General features: G+C 44.1%; 1 protein-coding gene across 2 annotated transcripts in view; it reads left to right on the forward strand.

Moving 5' to 3' along the window:
- The window catches only part of LOC115169728 (sodium bicarbonate transporter-like protein 11), a 28374-nt gene that overhangs the window by 6538 nt on the left and 4753 nt on the right, over window positions 1–17083 (forward strand). The window contains exons 3-18 of one of the 2 annotated variants that reach the window (XM_029725637.1): window positions 121–225; window positions 609–664; window positions 904–1123; window positions 1668–1749; window positions 1888–2011; window positions 2212–2430; window positions 4915–4999; window positions 5330–5455; window positions 5669–5782; window positions 5894–6026; window positions 6376–6449; window positions 6832–7102; window positions 7415–7521; window positions 7684–7849; window positions 9513–9686; window positions 9996–10191. In XM_029725637.1, the coding sequence (XP_029581497.1) occupies window positions 121–225; window positions 609–664; window positions 904–1123; window positions 1668–1749; window positions 1888–2011; window positions 2212–2430; window positions 4915–4999; window positions 5330–5455; window positions 5669–5782; window positions 5894–6026; window positions 6376–6449; window positions 6832–7102; window positions 7415–7521; window positions 7684–7849; window positions 9513–9686; window positions 9996–10191 (2252 nt within the window). The remainder of the gene's footprint in view (window positions 1–120; window positions 226–608; window positions 665–903; window positions 1124–1667; window positions 1750–1887; window positions 2012–2211; window positions 2431–4914; window positions 5000–5329; window positions 5456–5668; window positions 5783–5893; window positions 6027–6375; window positions 6450–6831; window positions 7103–7414; window positions 7522–7683; window positions 7850–9512; window positions 9687–9995; window positions 10192–17083) is intronic. The other variant, XM_029725647.1, reaches the window with a different exon arrangement.

Consider the following 17083-nt stretch of genomic DNA (forward strand, 5'->3'; position numbering starts at 1 on the left):
TACTCCAGAGAAGTAAACTAGAGTATTCAGAGATAGAAGGACCTGCATGGTAATTTTTATGACAATGGAGAGTATCCTAATCCCTGACCTCTGACCTTTGTTGTGTTGTTGCGTCTGCAGAGTTGCGAGACGTGGAGCGGGAGGAATGTGTTGAGGGCAAAGTGGGGAACCACGACAATACACCTAAGGACCATTATGACACTCCGATCCAAACAGGGATTTCAGGTCTGTGTGTGTGTGTGTGTGTGTGTGTGTGTGTGTGTGTGTGTGTGTGTGTGTGTGTGTGTGTGTGTGTGTGTGTGTGTGTGTGTGTGTGCGTGTGCATCATACTAATTAATGAAATAGTATTTACCAAGGGCTGCCAAAAACCACTATTCTCTGTCTAGCTTCCATATTTTGACATTTTGTTACAGTAATGAGGTACTAGTCAGTGCCAAGACTTCCTCAGAAGTCAAGGAAATAAACAGTCTGTCATTGTGTGTCCTTCTACTATTCCACCTGCTGTCAGAACTGACTATTTATAAATATGGAGAAACAGATCTCTTGAGAGCTATGTGCCTACGTGGTCTGTTGAAAACGATGCCGACTTAAAAACCTTTCATCTGTAGTTCCAGATGACCCTGGGGATGACCCTGGGGTTGGGCTCCTGAACACATCAAGAAAAGTAAGCTACTCTTTTACAACACTCTCTGTACAGTTCTAATATTAGCTAAAGGAACTTGAGAAGTGAATCCCAGTGGAATTATGACATTTTTTAAATCAAACTTTCACCCAGACCGAGTACTACCTTCAATGGGATGTTTGCATGAGAAAGTTTGAGTTACGCATAGTGTATCTGTATGATGTTGGAACCCTTTACAAGTCTACTCATACCAACATCTTCCCTGGCTTTGTCTCCACCAGTATGTGAAGCCGATGAACTTCCAGGAGGAAGTGCGTGGCCACCGGGACCTAGATGGCTTCCTGGCCCAGGCCAGTATCCTATTGGATGATAAGGCAACCACTCTAGACGAGGTGCTAAGGCGCATGCTGACCCATGTAACGGAAGACGGCCACGGGAGCTGTGACATGGACGAGGTCATGAACACTGTGTTCACAGACACAGGAGGAGATGAGGACAATGGTGTGCATCAGGGAATAAAATGCAAAGTGCAGTTTGCAAATGGCAATTGCTGGAAGAAGCCAATGTAGTTCTAAAATGAGCAAGTTGATAGAATCTCGTTTCTTATGATTATCAGTAAAATGTCCGTATGTAAAAATTATAGATTACTACGTATAGATTTGTCAGACTATAAATGACCGGCCACCCACCTTTGGAATAGTCAATTGTCAATTTCCCTGCTTTTGAGAGGAGCTGGCTACTGTGCCAGGAGACTTCCAGCAATTGTGCTAAGCTAACAATAAGCTAACTTCAATTATCTTTAAACTCCACGTACAGACATACAAATTATATCTATGAGTTCATCTGACTCTGGGTAAGTAGAATCCCCACAATCTTGCAGTATCCCTTGAAGCACACAAGGTATTGGTGATAAATGAGATGGAATATTATATCAAGGTAGGCCTAATATTTCAGTGAAAACATTTATTATGATTTAGCTATGTTTTCAATGTAATAGAAAAAGATACACTCGTTGATATTAGTACCCTCTGTTTGCTCTCCCCAGTGCAATTGTTGTCCGAGACCATTCAGGGTGTGACTGCTTCTGCCACTGGAGTCCGCTACCAGCAGTCCTGGCTCTGTGTCCTGTGAGTAACAGCTGACATACTGTATTATCGGTCATTACTTGTTATTACATTACGTAAGTAATGTTTCCAACACAGTCAAACCTCTGAGTAGGGACAAGAGGTTTGACTGAATTTGTCTGTCTGTGTCCGTCTGTCCAGATGCAATGTGAAGAGCCTCCAGAGACGCCACGTCTGCATCGCCCGTCTGGAGAGACCACAGAACTGGGGAGCAAACTGTTGTGAGGCTCGATATGTCATCCTCATTCTCTCCCCACCTAGAACGGTAATGCTCCATTTGACCTATCTACGATTTAACAAGCAGAACATGACATTACGCTAATACCAATATGTCTGTGGCAATATTACAGTAATGCCCATATTTACGTGTTTTTTGAGTTGAGAAATCTACTGGCAACTGATTAATATCTTATTAGTCCCATTATGTTCCTCAAATATTCTCTAAGTATTCTCTCGCTCCCCCAGAAAAGCACCAAGACAGCTATCGAGCTGGGCCGCACATTCGCCACCATGTTCTCAGACATCTCCTTCAGACAGAAACTGCTGGACGCCAAGACCCAGGAGGAGTTCAAACAAGAGCTGGTGCACCAGCGGCATCATCTCTCCATAGTCAATAAGAAACCAGCTACAGAGAAGCAGATGATCCATGCAGAAACGGACCCACGCAGCAAAAAAACACTAAAAGTAGGCAGGGGCTACCTCATCAATCTGACTGGGACTGACATGGCCAACATGTAGCAGCTTTACTGTTAAGTTGGAAACACAGTGCCTTCGGAAAGTATTCAGATCGCTTGACTTTTTCCACATTTTGTTCGGTTACAGCCTTATTCTAAAATGTATTAAATTGTTTTCTCCCCTCATCAATCTACACACAATACCCCATAATGACAAAGCAAAAAAAACAACAACGGAAATATCACATTCACATAAGTATTCAGACACTTTACTCAGTACTTTGTTGAAGCACCTTTGGCAGCAATTACAGCCTTGAGTCTTCTTGGTTATGATGCCACAAGCTTGGCACACCTGTATTTGGGGAGTTTCTCCCATTCTTCTCTGCAGATCCGCTCAGGCTCTGTCAGGTTGGATGGGGAGTGTTGCTGTACAGCTATTTTCAGCTATTTTCAAATCGGGTTCAAGTCCAGGCTCTGGTTTGGCCACCCAAGGACATTCAGAGACTTGTCCCGAAGCCACTCCTGTGTTGTCTTGGCTGTGTGCTTAGGGTCGTTGCCCTGTTGCAAGGTGAACCTTTGCCCCAGTCTGAGGTCCTGAGCCCTCTGGAGCAGGTTTTCATCAAGGATCTCTCTGTACTTCATTTGGTTCATCTTTGTCTCGATCCTGACTAGCCTCCCAGTCCCTGCAGCTAAAAAACATCCCCACAGCATGATGCTGCCACCATCATGCTTCACTGTAGGGATGGTGCCAGGTTTGCTCCAAACGTGACGCTTGGCATTCAGGCCAAAGAGTTTAATCTTAGTTTCATCAGACCAGAGAATCTTGTTTCTTATGGTCTGAGAGTCTTTAGGTGCCTTTTTGTTAACTCCAAGCGGGCTGTCATGTGCCTTTTACTGAGGAGTGTCTGGCCACTTTACCATAAAGGTCTGATTGGTGAAGTGCTGCAGAGATGGTTGTCCTTCTGGAAGGTTCTCCCATCTCCACAGAGGAATGCTAGAGCTCTGTCAGAGTGACTATCGCGTTCTTGGTCCCCTCAATGACCAAGGCCCTTCTCCCCCGACTGCTCTGTTTGGCTGGGCGGCTAGCTCTAGGAAGAGTCTTGGTGGTTCCAAAGTTCTTCTATTTAACGATGATGGAGGCCACTGTGTTCTTGGGGACCTTCAATGTTGCAGAAATGTTTTGGTACCCTTCCCCAGATCTGTGCCTCGACACAATCCTGTCTCGGAACTTTACAGACAATTCCTTCGACCTCATGGCTTTGTTTTTGCTCTGACATGCACTGTCAACTGTGGAACCTTATAGAGACAGGTGTGTGCCTTTACAAATTATGTTCAATCAATTGAATTTACCACAGGTGGACTCTAATCAAGTTGTAGAAACATCTCAAGGATGATCAATGGAAACAGGATGCACCTGCACTCAATTTCGAGTCTCATAGCAAAGGGTCTGAATACTTATGTAAAGAAGGTATTTCTGTTTTTTATTTTTAATACATTTGCAAACATTTCGGGGTATTGTGTGTTGATTGCTGAGTATTTTTTGTATTTTTAATCCATTTTAGAATAAATCTGTAACGTAACAAAATGTGTAAAAAGTCAAGGGGTCTGGATACTTTCCGAAGGCACTGTACCTGCTAGTTAAAGGGATAGTTCACTGTTTTTGAAGCTTATTTTCAACATAGGGTGTGGTTGTTTCATTCAAAAGATTCTGGATGTAAATAACCAGCTAACAATCTTAAATTTGGTTTGGATGTAATGCTGTAAGTCGAAAATAAGCTAAAACGCAAATAAAATAAAGAGCATTACTTTACTTTTACTTTGAGTAACTATTCCTTTAAAGCGGCATGATAAAAGTATTTTCCCTGTTAGTGGTGTGGTCCCCTTATGAGATTTCCCCCATGTGGCGATGGACCACCCTCAGGTTTTCCTTTATCCAGACATATAAAGAGTCGCTCCACTATGTAGTAATACTTCAGCCAATTTATTTTATCCCTTTCCCCCCTCTATCATCAAGTCCTCAGGAATGGTAAGCAGCTGGACTGCACATTCAGCTGTATGCCAAACTGTTGTATTTCCCTGGCAGCAGACTGCATCTAGGCTCTTGTAACGACAAAGTACTTCATTATGTAGCCTTCTTAAATCAAGGGGAAATTTCTGGGCTTAGTGTGTAGAGATGCAACACAGAAATGCCTGCCCGGTTAAAGAAAAGTTGCGCTTGAAGTACCTTAGTAAAAATGATGTTGAATAACCAACCAACGCATCCACAATAATCCAGGTCAAATACTTATTCCAGAGGGATTTTCTTTCTGTGTGCCTTAACAAACACAACTGTGGTGGATGTTGTGGTTTCAGGCCACTCTGGTTTAGTGTCTTGTATTACTGTATATAGAGACTTTATTATCCCCAAAGGACCATGTGCTTTGCAGTAGACCTACAGACCACATAATAGTACAGGATAGTGCAACCAATCAATAAAACGTTTGTTTCTCCACAGTGTGCAGATTTCTTTAAAGTTGGCCGAGGTATCTATGAGGATCTTCGTCGGCGACTACCACTCTATCCCTCCGACTTCACAGACGGTATAACTTTTAAGCATTAGCCTTCCTCTTGTCACTACATTTTAAAAGATACTTTGCCATTACGGCCCCTCTATTTAGACCGGTCATGGATAATTATTTTTGATAATTTACTTCAATATGACATACAGTTTATCATATTTAACACATCACATAGCCCAAAGTTGTGAAAAAAGCTTAATATTTCACCTTACAATTGCTGTTGTCATTACGATTATCACAGCTAGTTCATATCCAAGATTGTACCTGTATTCGAAGTTGGCTGAGTTGTAAACTGCTCTTTGGTTGGTTGGTTGGCAGAGTTGTAAACTGCTCACCTGTTGGTCCGTACAGGTATGTACGGCAAAGACCGCTCCTTGCTGAAGTACACCACCACCGCCATCTTCCTGTACATTGCCATTCTACTTCCTAACATCGCCTTTGGTTCACTGAACGACGAGAGCACGCGGGGAGAGATAGGTACAATCATCTGGATGTCTCTCTATCCCCCTGTCTTGTGCCGGTCCATCTGTCAAAGCCTGAATGACCCTGACTTTCAATTAAATTCAAATAAATTATATTTTCTGTTGATTGAATCCTGAAAATATATATAGTCACTCACTGTATCTTTAAAAAAAATATATATATAAAATCTGTGCCTACACTAACATTATAATGGTCTGTTCTTGATAGATGTCCGGAAAGTCATCGTTGGCCAGAGCATCGGAGGAGTGATCTACTCTCTGTTTGCTGGTGCTCCTTTGGTTATCCCACTGACTACTGCACCCCTGGCCATCTTTATTAGCGGTATGTCTACAACACTGGAGGATGATCTTAGAGAAACATCTGGACAACATAAATACTACATCAATATCCTGTAGACTTGAATTATTTGTCTGATATTTTATGTGTTTGTAGTGATCCGGGGAATCTGTGATGACTACGATTTGGACTTCCCTGCCTTCTATGCCTGCATCGGCCTGTGGAACAGCTTCTTTCTCATCCTGGGAGCACTTTTGAATGTCAGCCTGTTCATGAAGCTCTTCAAACGGTCAGTGGACAAACAGCCATTCAGTGAATCAGGCTTCTGCTGGATGTATAACCAGACCAGTGCAGGCCATTGCAGTGCAGGCCATTGCAGTACAGCTTGGCTCAGCTCTGTTTGGCTCAACTTTGTAGTTAGGAAAGGACCTTGACAGCATGACTACTGAACCCACTAAACATGTGACATTCCTGTCTGTTTTGACTTCATTTTCTTCCATAAACATCCCATTCATTGAAGGTACTCACTTGTAATCAGTGTTGTGACTTTGCCTTGGTTTGTTATGTCTTGGTCTGGGGTTTATTCTGTTCAGATAAAGGGGTATACTCTGTGTTTCTTTTATACCCTTTCCTTACAGCTCATCAGAGGAAATCATAGCCCTGTTCATTTCAATAGCCTTTGTTGGGGACTCGGTGAAAGGCACTGTCAAAAGTGAGTCTGGGGATGGGGGGCTTACATTTACACAACATATTCAGGTGTTCCGCCCATCGGGAAAATCCGTCTTAGTGTAAATGTAGAGGAATCTAAGCGGGCTGCCCGTCATCTGCACAGTAAATGTACCCAGCATATATCCATCAGTCTTTAAGAGGCGAGCGAAGCATGCAATCAAACCATTCCCCCCAGGCAGGCTCTGAAGGGAACTGACATGTGTTCCGGAGGACGCCCTTGAGTTAAGCACAAGTCAGTGGCTGAGGAAGTGGCAGACGAGCGTATACATATGTTTCGGTCTCTCCCTTATCCTTGGGCTGCCTGATTAACTATTTCCTTCCCTGCCCTTATCCCTATTTCTACCCCTTTCTTTCTCTCCCTATAGTCTTTAATTACTTCTACCACGGGCCCACGCTGGCAACCAATAACAGCACTCGGGTGCTTCTAGAGATCAAGGAGTTAATGGAGAAGGCTGCAAATGCAACAGAGAGGCTGGGGAGTGGGACCAGCCATGGGGCCCCTGTGGTGGAGCATGTCACGCATGTGTTTCTGCCCGAGTCTCTGGTCCTGTGTACCAGGGAGAGGCCTATCCTCTGTCTCCTGCTCATGCTGGGGACTCTGTGGTTGGGGTATGCCCTCTACCAGCTGAGGAGGAGGTAAGTTCAGATCAAGTTGCACTAATATGCTGGCTGACCACTGCCAGGCTGACCGCTGCCAGGCTGACCGCTGCCAGGCTGACCACTGCCAGACTGACCACTGCCAGATCAATGGTGGCTAAAGGACACACTTTATCTCCGGGGTCTCCGACTCCTGTCTGCTGGTTGTTTTTGTTCCAGCCCAGCACTAACACTTCACTGTCGAACCGTCTACTGCTAAATTCAATTTATATAATTTAGAGTAGCAAAATGTTATTCTGTGCCCAATGCATAGTTGACATACTGCTATGTGGCTTGGTTTACTTCCCACAGTCCTTATCTGCATGCCAAAGTGAGAGAGGTGGTGTCCGACTGTGCCTTACCCATCGCTGTCGTTATATTCTCCTTCATTGGTTCCTTCCTTTTCCTTGATGTAGAGCGTGAGTAGTACACATTATTGTTCAGAAAAGGGAATTGTCTGTTTTAAAATGGCCAATTTGTCATTGATCAAAATGTTTCAAGCAAGGCTTGAAAAAGACTAGATAAATGCCACAAGACAAATCATGCCACATTTCTAAACTGTTCCCAACATTTCAAAACAGTTCCTGTGTTCAACTTCCACAACGGGAAGATCTTCAGGCTGGCCCAGTTTGACAAGCTGACGGGCATGAACTGTCTGAGCGCTGTAGGCTTAGGCTTCCTCCTGGCGCTGCTCATCTTCATCGACCAGAATATTGTCATATCACTCACCCACGTCCCCGAAGCCAAGTAGGATCTTCTATATTTTTACTTTATACTCTAGGTAAAGAACGTGTGCTGCAAAGTGGATATAACTGCACCGCCAGGAGACTATTGCAGAATCATTACATTATCATTTGATGATTGCAAACAAACCTGCAAGAGAGTTTGTCACAATGATGTACTTTTGCTGCAGCACAGCACATGCATTTTTCAACACACTCAACTGTATAGTATACTCTATAACGCTACTATATTATTCTGTATATTGTATTTGGTTTTCATTAAATATGACTTTGTCGTAAGGCTTTGACCAGTGCTTAATTTGAGCCGGATTTGGAACCTCTCGTGGCATGAAAAATTGTCACTTTTTGCAATGTAAAAATTCTAACAAACGCGATCAAAGTTCATTCGGGTTGCCTCTTCGTTAATTCTAGAGCCGCACGAAGGGTTCTGGAGGAGCTTCAGCACACCTGATAAATTGAAATACATTTTTCAAAGTTATAGAGTTACTGCTGTGTGTTCTGAAAGAAATTAAATAATTCAGAATAACCTACTACATCATGAGAAAGACAAAATATTTGCCACAGAGGATAAATAGCTTATTTAAAAAATAGCCTAGCTGTGGAGTGTAGCCAAATGAGGCATAGCCTACAGTAGGGAACGTGTAACAAATCTGTCAGTGAACAAACAGCATGCAGACAAAACTGGCCTTTCGCAATATTTCAAATAGTCTACATTCGTGGAAAACACAGGTTGGAAAGCAAATGTCTAACGCTGAAAAGAGAATACTCTAATCTGTCAGCTGTAGGCTAACCAAATATTTGATAAACTTCCAAACAAGAGAGAGAGACTTTAAACATGAGTGCATTATGCCATCACCAGTGAGTGAGCTGCGATTCATTTGGAGGATCAGTGAAACTGGAAAGCATATTTAGGACTATAATTTCCTCCTCATATTGTAGCCTACAATATGTGTCCACACACACAGGCCTAGACTATTGATGGATTCAAGACACGGTCATTTTCATTGATCTCAGATACTCAGTTTGTCAGTGTCAAAGTAGCCTGCCATTTCCATAATTTGTGGGGTATTATGGTGCTTTTAACTCTGAAAAAACGAGGTCGAATCATGATGTCAGTGATCTTCAGGTCGAAAAATTGGAGCTCTAGAAAGAGGCCAGAGTTCCCACTTGGAATTCCATGTTAAATTCCCCCATTACCCAGTTCTTGAACGCACTAAAGTCGGAAGTCTGAGATTTCCATAAAAAGATTAAGCCAGTCTACATTCATGTAAAATGAGGTAGAATTGCATGAAATGTGTTTATTAAAGCCCCAATATGTCCCAGACTAAAATGTGGCCTAGGGTCCCATGTGTGCTACTTCTGTAAGTGCCTCTACTCTACTGCTCTATGCCACTACGCAAATATAATGATATGCATGCAATGCTTTTCGATGCCCCACTCTCGCGCTCACTTTTTGTTCCGGCTCCTCGCGATTTACAAATTAAGCACTGGCTTTGACCAGCTCAACCAATACCTTGGTAGCCTATCCAGCCAGTATGTTGGTAGTCTATCCACCCAGTATGTTGGTAGCCTATCCGGCGCGATGTCATTCATGGTCCACGATTAGTCCATGTATGTCTGAATTGTATAATGCCAAACTGTTCTGTGTCTATGTGATAATGTTTCAGGTTGTTGAAGGGAACTGCATTCCACTGGGACCTGATGCTGACCGGCTTCATCAACATCCTCATGTCGTGTCTGGGTTTGCCGTGGATGCACGCCGCATTCCCACACTCCTCCCTGCACGCACGTCAGCTGGCCAAGGTGGAGCTGCACGTGGAGGGGGGACACCTCTATGAAACGTGAGGGCAGCTTGACCAAAGATTTAGAGGCAGTTTTCTGCATAACTTGTGGTGAACATTTATTATTTTTTGAAGCAGTTACTTACAAGGATGATTGCACAGTCCCAGATGAAGCCAACTTAAGCCTACTTTAACGAAGATTGTTCATTTAACATTTTTATTCCTGTAGTCTGTGCAATCTCCAATATTCTATTCGGAATCTGTTGTTCAATGGCCCTTGAAACAAGATTGCGGGTGGGTGTTTCTAATGAGACTAAACAAGAGGCTCTCTCTTCAAGAATGCCTGTTTCTGTTTCCGTCGGTTTACAGCATTGTCAATGTGAAGGAGACGCGGATCACGGCTCTGACGGCTAACATCCTGATCGGCCTGTCAGTGTTCTTGTTACCCATCCCTCTGCAGTGGATCCCCAAGCCTGTCCTCTATGGCCTTTTCCTCTACATAGCAGCCACCTCCCTCGACGGCAACCAGATGTTTGACCGCATGCTCCTCCTTCTCAAAGAACAGGTGAGAGTGAGGAAAATAGGGGCATCTATCTATACAGTATGTATCTATTTATACAATATGTATCTATTTATATATTTTTTATTTTATTTCACCTTTATTTAACCAGGTAGGCAAGTTGAGAACAAGTTCTCATTTACAATTGCGACCTGGCCAAGATAAAGCAAAGCAGTTCGACAACATACAAAAACACAGAGTTACACATGGAGTAAAACAACATACAATCAATGATACAGTAGACAAAAATAAGACTATATACAATGTGAGCAAATGATGTCAGATAAGGGAGGTAAAGGCAAAAAAGGCCATGGTGGCAAAGTAAATAAAGTATAGCAAGTAAAACACTGGAATGGTAGATTTGTAATTTGAAGAAAGTTCAAAGTTAAAATATAAATAATATGGTGCAAAGGAGCAAAATAATAAATAAAATAAATAAATACAGTAGGGGAAGAGGTAGTAGTTTGGGCTAAATTATAGATGGGCTATGTACAGGTGCAGTGATCTGGGAGCTGCTCTGATAGCTGGTGCTTAAAGCTAGTGAGGGAGATAAGTGTTTCCAGTTTCAGAGATTTTTGTAGTTCATTCCAGTCATTGGCAGCAGAGAACTGGAAGGAGAGACGACCAAAGGAGGAGTTGGCTTTAGGGGTGACCAGAGAGATATACCTGCTGGAGCGCGTGCTACAGGTGGGTGCTGCTATGGTGACCAGTGAGCGGAGATAAGGGGGGACTTTACCTAGCAAGGTCTTGTATATGACCTGGAGCCAATGTGTTTGGCGACGATTATGAAGCGAAGGCCAGCCAACGAGAGCATACAGGTCGCAGTGGTGGGTAGTATATGGGGCTTTGGTGACAAAACGGATGGCACTGTGATAGACTGCATCCAGCTTGTTGAGTAGGGTATTGGAGGCTATTTTGTAAATGACATCGCCGAAGTCGAGGATTGGTAGGATGGTCAGTTTTACGAGGGTATGTTTGGCAGCATGAGTGAAGGATGCTTTGTTGCGAAATAGGAAGCCAATTCTAGATTTAACTTTGGATTGGAGATGATTGATGTGAGTCTGGAAGGAGAGTTTACAGTCTAACCAGATACCTGGTATTTGTAGTTGTCCACAAATTCTAAGTCAGAACCGTCCAGAGAAGTGATGCTGGACAGGCGGGCAGGTGCAGGCAGCGATCGGTTGAAGAGCATGCATTTAGTTTTACTTGTATTTAGGAGCAGTTGGAGACCACGGAAGGAGAGTTGAATGTCATTGAAGCTCATCTGGAGGGTTGTTAACACAGTGTCCAAAGAAGGGCCAGAAGTATACAGAATGGTGTCGTCTGCGTAGAGGTGGATCAGAGATTCACCAGCAGCAAGAGCGACATCATTGATGTATACAGAGAAAAGAGTTGGCCCAAGAATTGAACCCTGTGGTACCCCCATAGAGACTGCCAGAGGTACGGACAGCAGGCCCTCTGATTTGACACACTGAACTCTATCAGAGAAGTAGTTGGTGAACCAGGCGACGCAATCGTTTGAGAAACCAAGGCTACTGAGTCTGCCGATGAGGATGTGGTGATTAACAGAGTCAAAAGCTTTGGCCAGGTCAATGAATACGGCAGCACAGTATTGTTTCTTATCGATGGCGGTTACGACGTCGTTTAGGACCTTGAGCGTGGCTGAGGTGCACCCATGACCAGCTCTGAAACCAGATTGCATAGCGGAGAGGGTGCGGTGGGATTCGAAATGGTCGGTAATCTGTTTGTTGACTTGGCTTTCGAAGACCTTAGAAAGGCAGGGTAGGATGGATATAGGTCTGTAGCAATTTGGGTCAAGAGTGTCACCTCCTTTGAAGAGGGGGATGACAGCAGCTGCTTTCCAATCTATGGGAATCTCAGACGACACGAAAGAGAGGTTGAACAGGCTAGTAATAGGGGTTGCAATAATTTCGGCAGATAATTTTAGAAAGAAAGGGTCCAGATTGTCAAGCCCAGCTGATTTATAGGGGTCCAGATTTTGCAGCTCTTTCAGAACATCAGCTGAATGGATTTGGGAGAAGGAGAAATGGGGGAGGCTTGGGCGAGTAGCTGTGGGGGGTGCAGTGCTGTTGAATGCAGTAGGGGTAGTTAGGTGGAAAGCATGGCCAGCCGTAGAAAAATGCTTATTGAAATTCTCAATTATAGTGGGCTATCCTCAGTGCAGTGGGCAGTTGGGAGGAGGTGTTCTTATTCTCCATGAACTTTACAATGTCCCAGAACCTTTTAGAGTTTGAGTTGCAGGAAGCAAATTTCTGTTTGAAAAAGCTAGCCTTGGCGTTTCTAACTGCCTGTGTGTATTGGTTTCTAACTTCCCTGAAAAGTTGCATATCGCGGGGGCAGTTCGATGCTAATGCAGAACGCCACAGGATATTTTTGTGTTGGTTAAGGGCAGTCAGGTCTGGGGAGAACCAAGGGCTATATCTGTTCCTGGTTCTAAATTTCTTGAAAGGGGCATGCTTATTTAAGATGGTGAGGAAGGCATTTAAAAAAAAGAACCAGGCATCCTCTACTGACGGGATGAGGTCAATATCCTTCCAGGATACCAGGGCCAGGTCGATTAGAAAGGCTTGCTCGTTGAAATGTTTCAGGGAGCGTTTGACAGTGATGAGTGGAGGTTGTTTGACCGCTGACCCATTACGGGTGCAGGCAATGAAGCAGTGATCGCTGAGATCTTGGTTGAAAACAGCAGAGGTGTATTTAGAGGGCACGTTGGTTAGGATGATATCTATGAGGGTGCCAGTGTTTGCGGCTTTGGGGTTGTACCTGGTGGGTTCATTAATAATGTGTGTGAGATTGAGGGCATCAAGCTTGGATTGTAGGATGGCTGGGGTGTTAAGCATGTCCCAGTTTAGGTCACCTAGTAGCACGAGCTCTGAAGATAGATGGGGGGCAATCAGTTCACATATGGTGTCCAGAGCACAGCTAGGGGCCGAGGGGGGTCTATAGCCGGCGGCGACGGTGAGAGACTTGTTTTTGGAGAGGTGGATTTTTAAAAGTAGAAGTTAAAATTGTTTGGGTACAGACCTGGATAGCAGGACAGAGCTCTGCAGGCTATCTCTGCAGTAGATTGCAACACCGCCCCCTTTGGTTGTTCTATCTTGTCTGAAAACGTTGTAGTTAGGGATGAAGATTTCAGAGTTTTTGGTGGACTTCCTAAGCCAAGATTCAGACACAGCTAGGACATCCGGGTTGGCAGAGTGTGCTAAAGCAGTGAATAAAACAAACTTAGGGAGGAGACTTCTAATGTTAACATGCATGAAACCAAATGTGCAAATGGAATAGACAACAGGTGGAAATTATAGGCAATTAGCAAGACACCCCCAATAAAGGAGTGGTTCTGCAGTTGGTAACCACAGACCACTTCTCAGTTCCTATGCTTCCTGGCTGATGTTTTGGTCACTTTTGAATGCTGGCGGTGCTTTCACTATAGTGGTAGCATGAGATGGAGTCTACAACCCACACAAGTGGCTCAGGTAGTGCAGCTCATCCAGGATGGCACATCAATGCGAGCTGTGGCAAGAAGGTTTGCTGTGTCTGTCAGCGTAGTGTCCAGAGCATGGAGGCGCTACCAGGAGACAGGCCAGTACATCAGGAGACGTGGAGGAGGCCGTAGGAGGGCAACAACCCAGCAGCAGGACCGCTACCTCCGCCTTTGTGCAAGGAGGAGCAGGAGGAGCACTGCCAGAGCCCTGCAGAATGACCTCCAGCAGGCCACAAATGTGCATGTGTCTGCTCAAACGGTCAGAAACAGACTCCATGAGGGTGGTATGAGGGCCCGACGTCCACAGGTGGGGGTTGTGCTTACAGCCCAATACCGTGCAGGACGTTTGGCATTTGCCAGAGAACACCAAGATTGGCAAATTCGCCACTGGCGCCCTGTGCTCTTCACAGATGAAAGCAGGTTCACACTGAGCACGTGACAGACGTGACAGAGTCTGGAGACGCCGTGGAGAACGTTCTGCTGCCTGCAACATCCTCCAGCATGACCGGTTTGGCGGTGGGTCAGTCATGGTGTGGGGTGGCATTTCTTTGGGGGGCCGCACAGCCCTCCATGTGCTCGCCAGAGGTAGCCTGACTGCCATTAGGTACCGAGATGAGATCCTCAGACCCCTTGTGAGACCATATGCTGGTGCGGTTGGCCCTGGGTTCCTAATGCAAGACAATGCTAGACCTCATATGGCTGGAGTGTGTCAGCAGTTCCTGCAAGAGGAAGGCATTGATGCTATGGACTGGCCCGCCCGTTCCCCAGACCTGAATCCAATTGAGCACATCTGGGACATCATGTCTCGCTCCATCCACCAACGCCACGTTGCACCACAGACTGTCCAGGAGTTGACGGATGCTTTAGTCCAGGTCTGGGAGGAGATCCCTCAGGAGACCATCCGCCACCTCATCAGGAGCATGCCCAGGCGTTGTAGGGATTTCATACAGGCATGTGGAGGCCACACACACTACTGAGTTGTTTTAAGGACATTACATCAAAGTTGGATCAGCCTGTAGTGTGGTTTTCCACTTTAATTTTGAGTGTGACTCCAAATCCAGACCTCCATGTGATTTTGTTGTCAGCACATTCAACTATGTAAAGAAAAAAGTATTTAATAAGATTATTTCATTCATTCAGATCTAGGATGTGTTATTTTAGTGTTCCCTTGATTTTTTTGAGCAGTGTTCTTTGTGCATGAAACAAATCATTTTTCCAACAATTGTTTACAGACAGATTATTTCACTTATCATTCACAGAATCACAGTGGGTCAGGGGTTTATATACACTAAGTTGACTGTGCCTTTAAACAGCTTTGAAAATTCCAGAACCTGACGTCATGGCTTTAGAAGCTTCTGATAGGCTAATTGACAAAATTTGAGTCAATTGGAGGTGTATCTGTGGATGTATTTCAAGGCCTACCTTCAAACTCAGTGCCTCTTTGCTTGACATCATGGGAAAATCAAAAGAAATCAGCCAAGACCTTAGAAAAAAAATGGAAACCTCCACAGGTCTGGTTCATCCTTGGGAGAAATTTCCAAACGCCTGAAGGTACCACGTTCATCTGTACAAACAATAGTATGCAAGTATAAACACCATGGGACCACGCAGCCGTCATACCACTCAGGAAGGAGACGTGTTCCGTCTCCTAGAGATTAATGTACTTTGGTGCAAAAAGTGCAAATCAATCCCAGAACAACTGCAAAGGACCATGTGAAGATGCTGGAGGAACCTGGTACTAAAGTATCTATATCCACAGTAAAACAAGTCCTATATCGACATAACCTGAAAGGCCGCTCAGCAAGGAAGAAACCACTGCTCCAAAACCACCATACAAAGACCAGACTACGGTTTGCAACTGCACATGGGGACAAAGATTGTACTTTTTGGAGAACTGTCCTATGGTCTGATGAAACAGAAATAGAACTGTTTGGCCATAATGACCATTGCATAATGACCATGTTTGGAGGAAAAAGGGGGAGGTTTGCAAGCCGAAGAACACCATCCCAACTGTGAAGCATGGGGGTGGCAGCATCATGTTGTGGGGGTGCTTTGCTGCAGGAGGGACTGGTGCACTTCACAAAATAGATGGCATCATGAGGTAGGACAATTATGTGGATATATTGAAGTAACATATCAAGACATCAGTCAGGAAGTTAAAGCTTGCTCGCAAATGGGTCTTCCAAATGGACAATGACCCCAAGCAGACCCCAAGCAGTTGTGTCAAAATGGCTTAAAGACAACAAAGTCAAGGTATTGGAGTGCCATCACAAAGTCCTGACCTCAATCCTATAGAAAAGTTGTTGGCAGAATTGAAAAAGCGTGTGCGAGCAAGGAGTCCCACAAACCTGACTCAGTTACACCAGCTCTGTCAGGAGTAATGGGCCAAAATTCACCCAACTTATTGTGGTAAGCTTGTGGAAGGCTACCCGAAACGTTTGACCCAAGTTAAACATTTTAACCTTTTCGGGCTAGGGGGCAGTATTTTCACGTCCGGATGAAAAGCGTGCCCAAAGTAAACTGGCTGTTACTCAGGCCCAGAAGCTAGGATATGCCTATAATATATAATAATGGTAGATTTGGATAGAAAACACTTTAAAGTTTCTAAAACTGTTAAAATGATGTCTGTGAGTATAACGGAACTGATATGGCAGGCGAAACCCTGAGGACAAACCATAAAAAAAAAAAAATTGGCCTACCACAATTTTCAATTGCTATCACTTTTATTATAAGGCCAAGTCCTCCTAGATTGCTTCCACTAGATGTCAACAGTCTTACGAAAGAGTTTCAGGCTGTTTTTTGGAAAAATTATCCAGAAATTGTAGTTTTTCTAGGTGGCTCCCATTTTGGCTGTAGTGTTTCCAAGCGCGTGGAAGAGAGCGCGTTCTTAGTTTTTTTTCCTCCGGTAAAGACAATAACAATTCGCCGTCTTTAATGTTATGGTTTATTTACGTATTAGGGTACCTAAGGTTTGATTATAAATGTTGTTTGGAAAAGTTTATTAGTAACGTTTGGGATTCATTTTGTATGCATTTTGATGGAGGGAAACTGGGTGGATTATTGACTGAAGCGCGCCTGCTAAACTGAGTTTTAATGGATATATATATCGAACAAAAGGACCATTTGTGATGTAACTAGGACCTTTTGGAGTGCCAACAGAAGAAGTTCATCAAAAGTAAGGCATTTTTTATGGTGCGACTTTCGGGTCGCACCTGCCTGGTTGAAATATGTTTTTCATCTGTTTGTATGCGGGGCGCTGTCCTCAGATAATCGCATGGTATGCTTCGCCGTTAAGCCTTTTTGAAATCCGACACAGCGGCTGGATTAACAAGACGTTAAGCTTTATTTTGATGTATTACACTTGCGATTTTATGAAAGTAAAATACAATACTGTAG

This window comes from Salmo trutta, chromosome 3 (assembly GCF_901001165.1).
Source record: "Salmo trutta chromosome 3, fSalTru1.1, whole genome shotgun sequence".
Classification (NCBI taxonomy): domain Eukaryota; kingdom Metazoa; phylum Chordata; class Actinopteri; order Salmoniformes; family Salmonidae; genus Salmo; species Salmo trutta.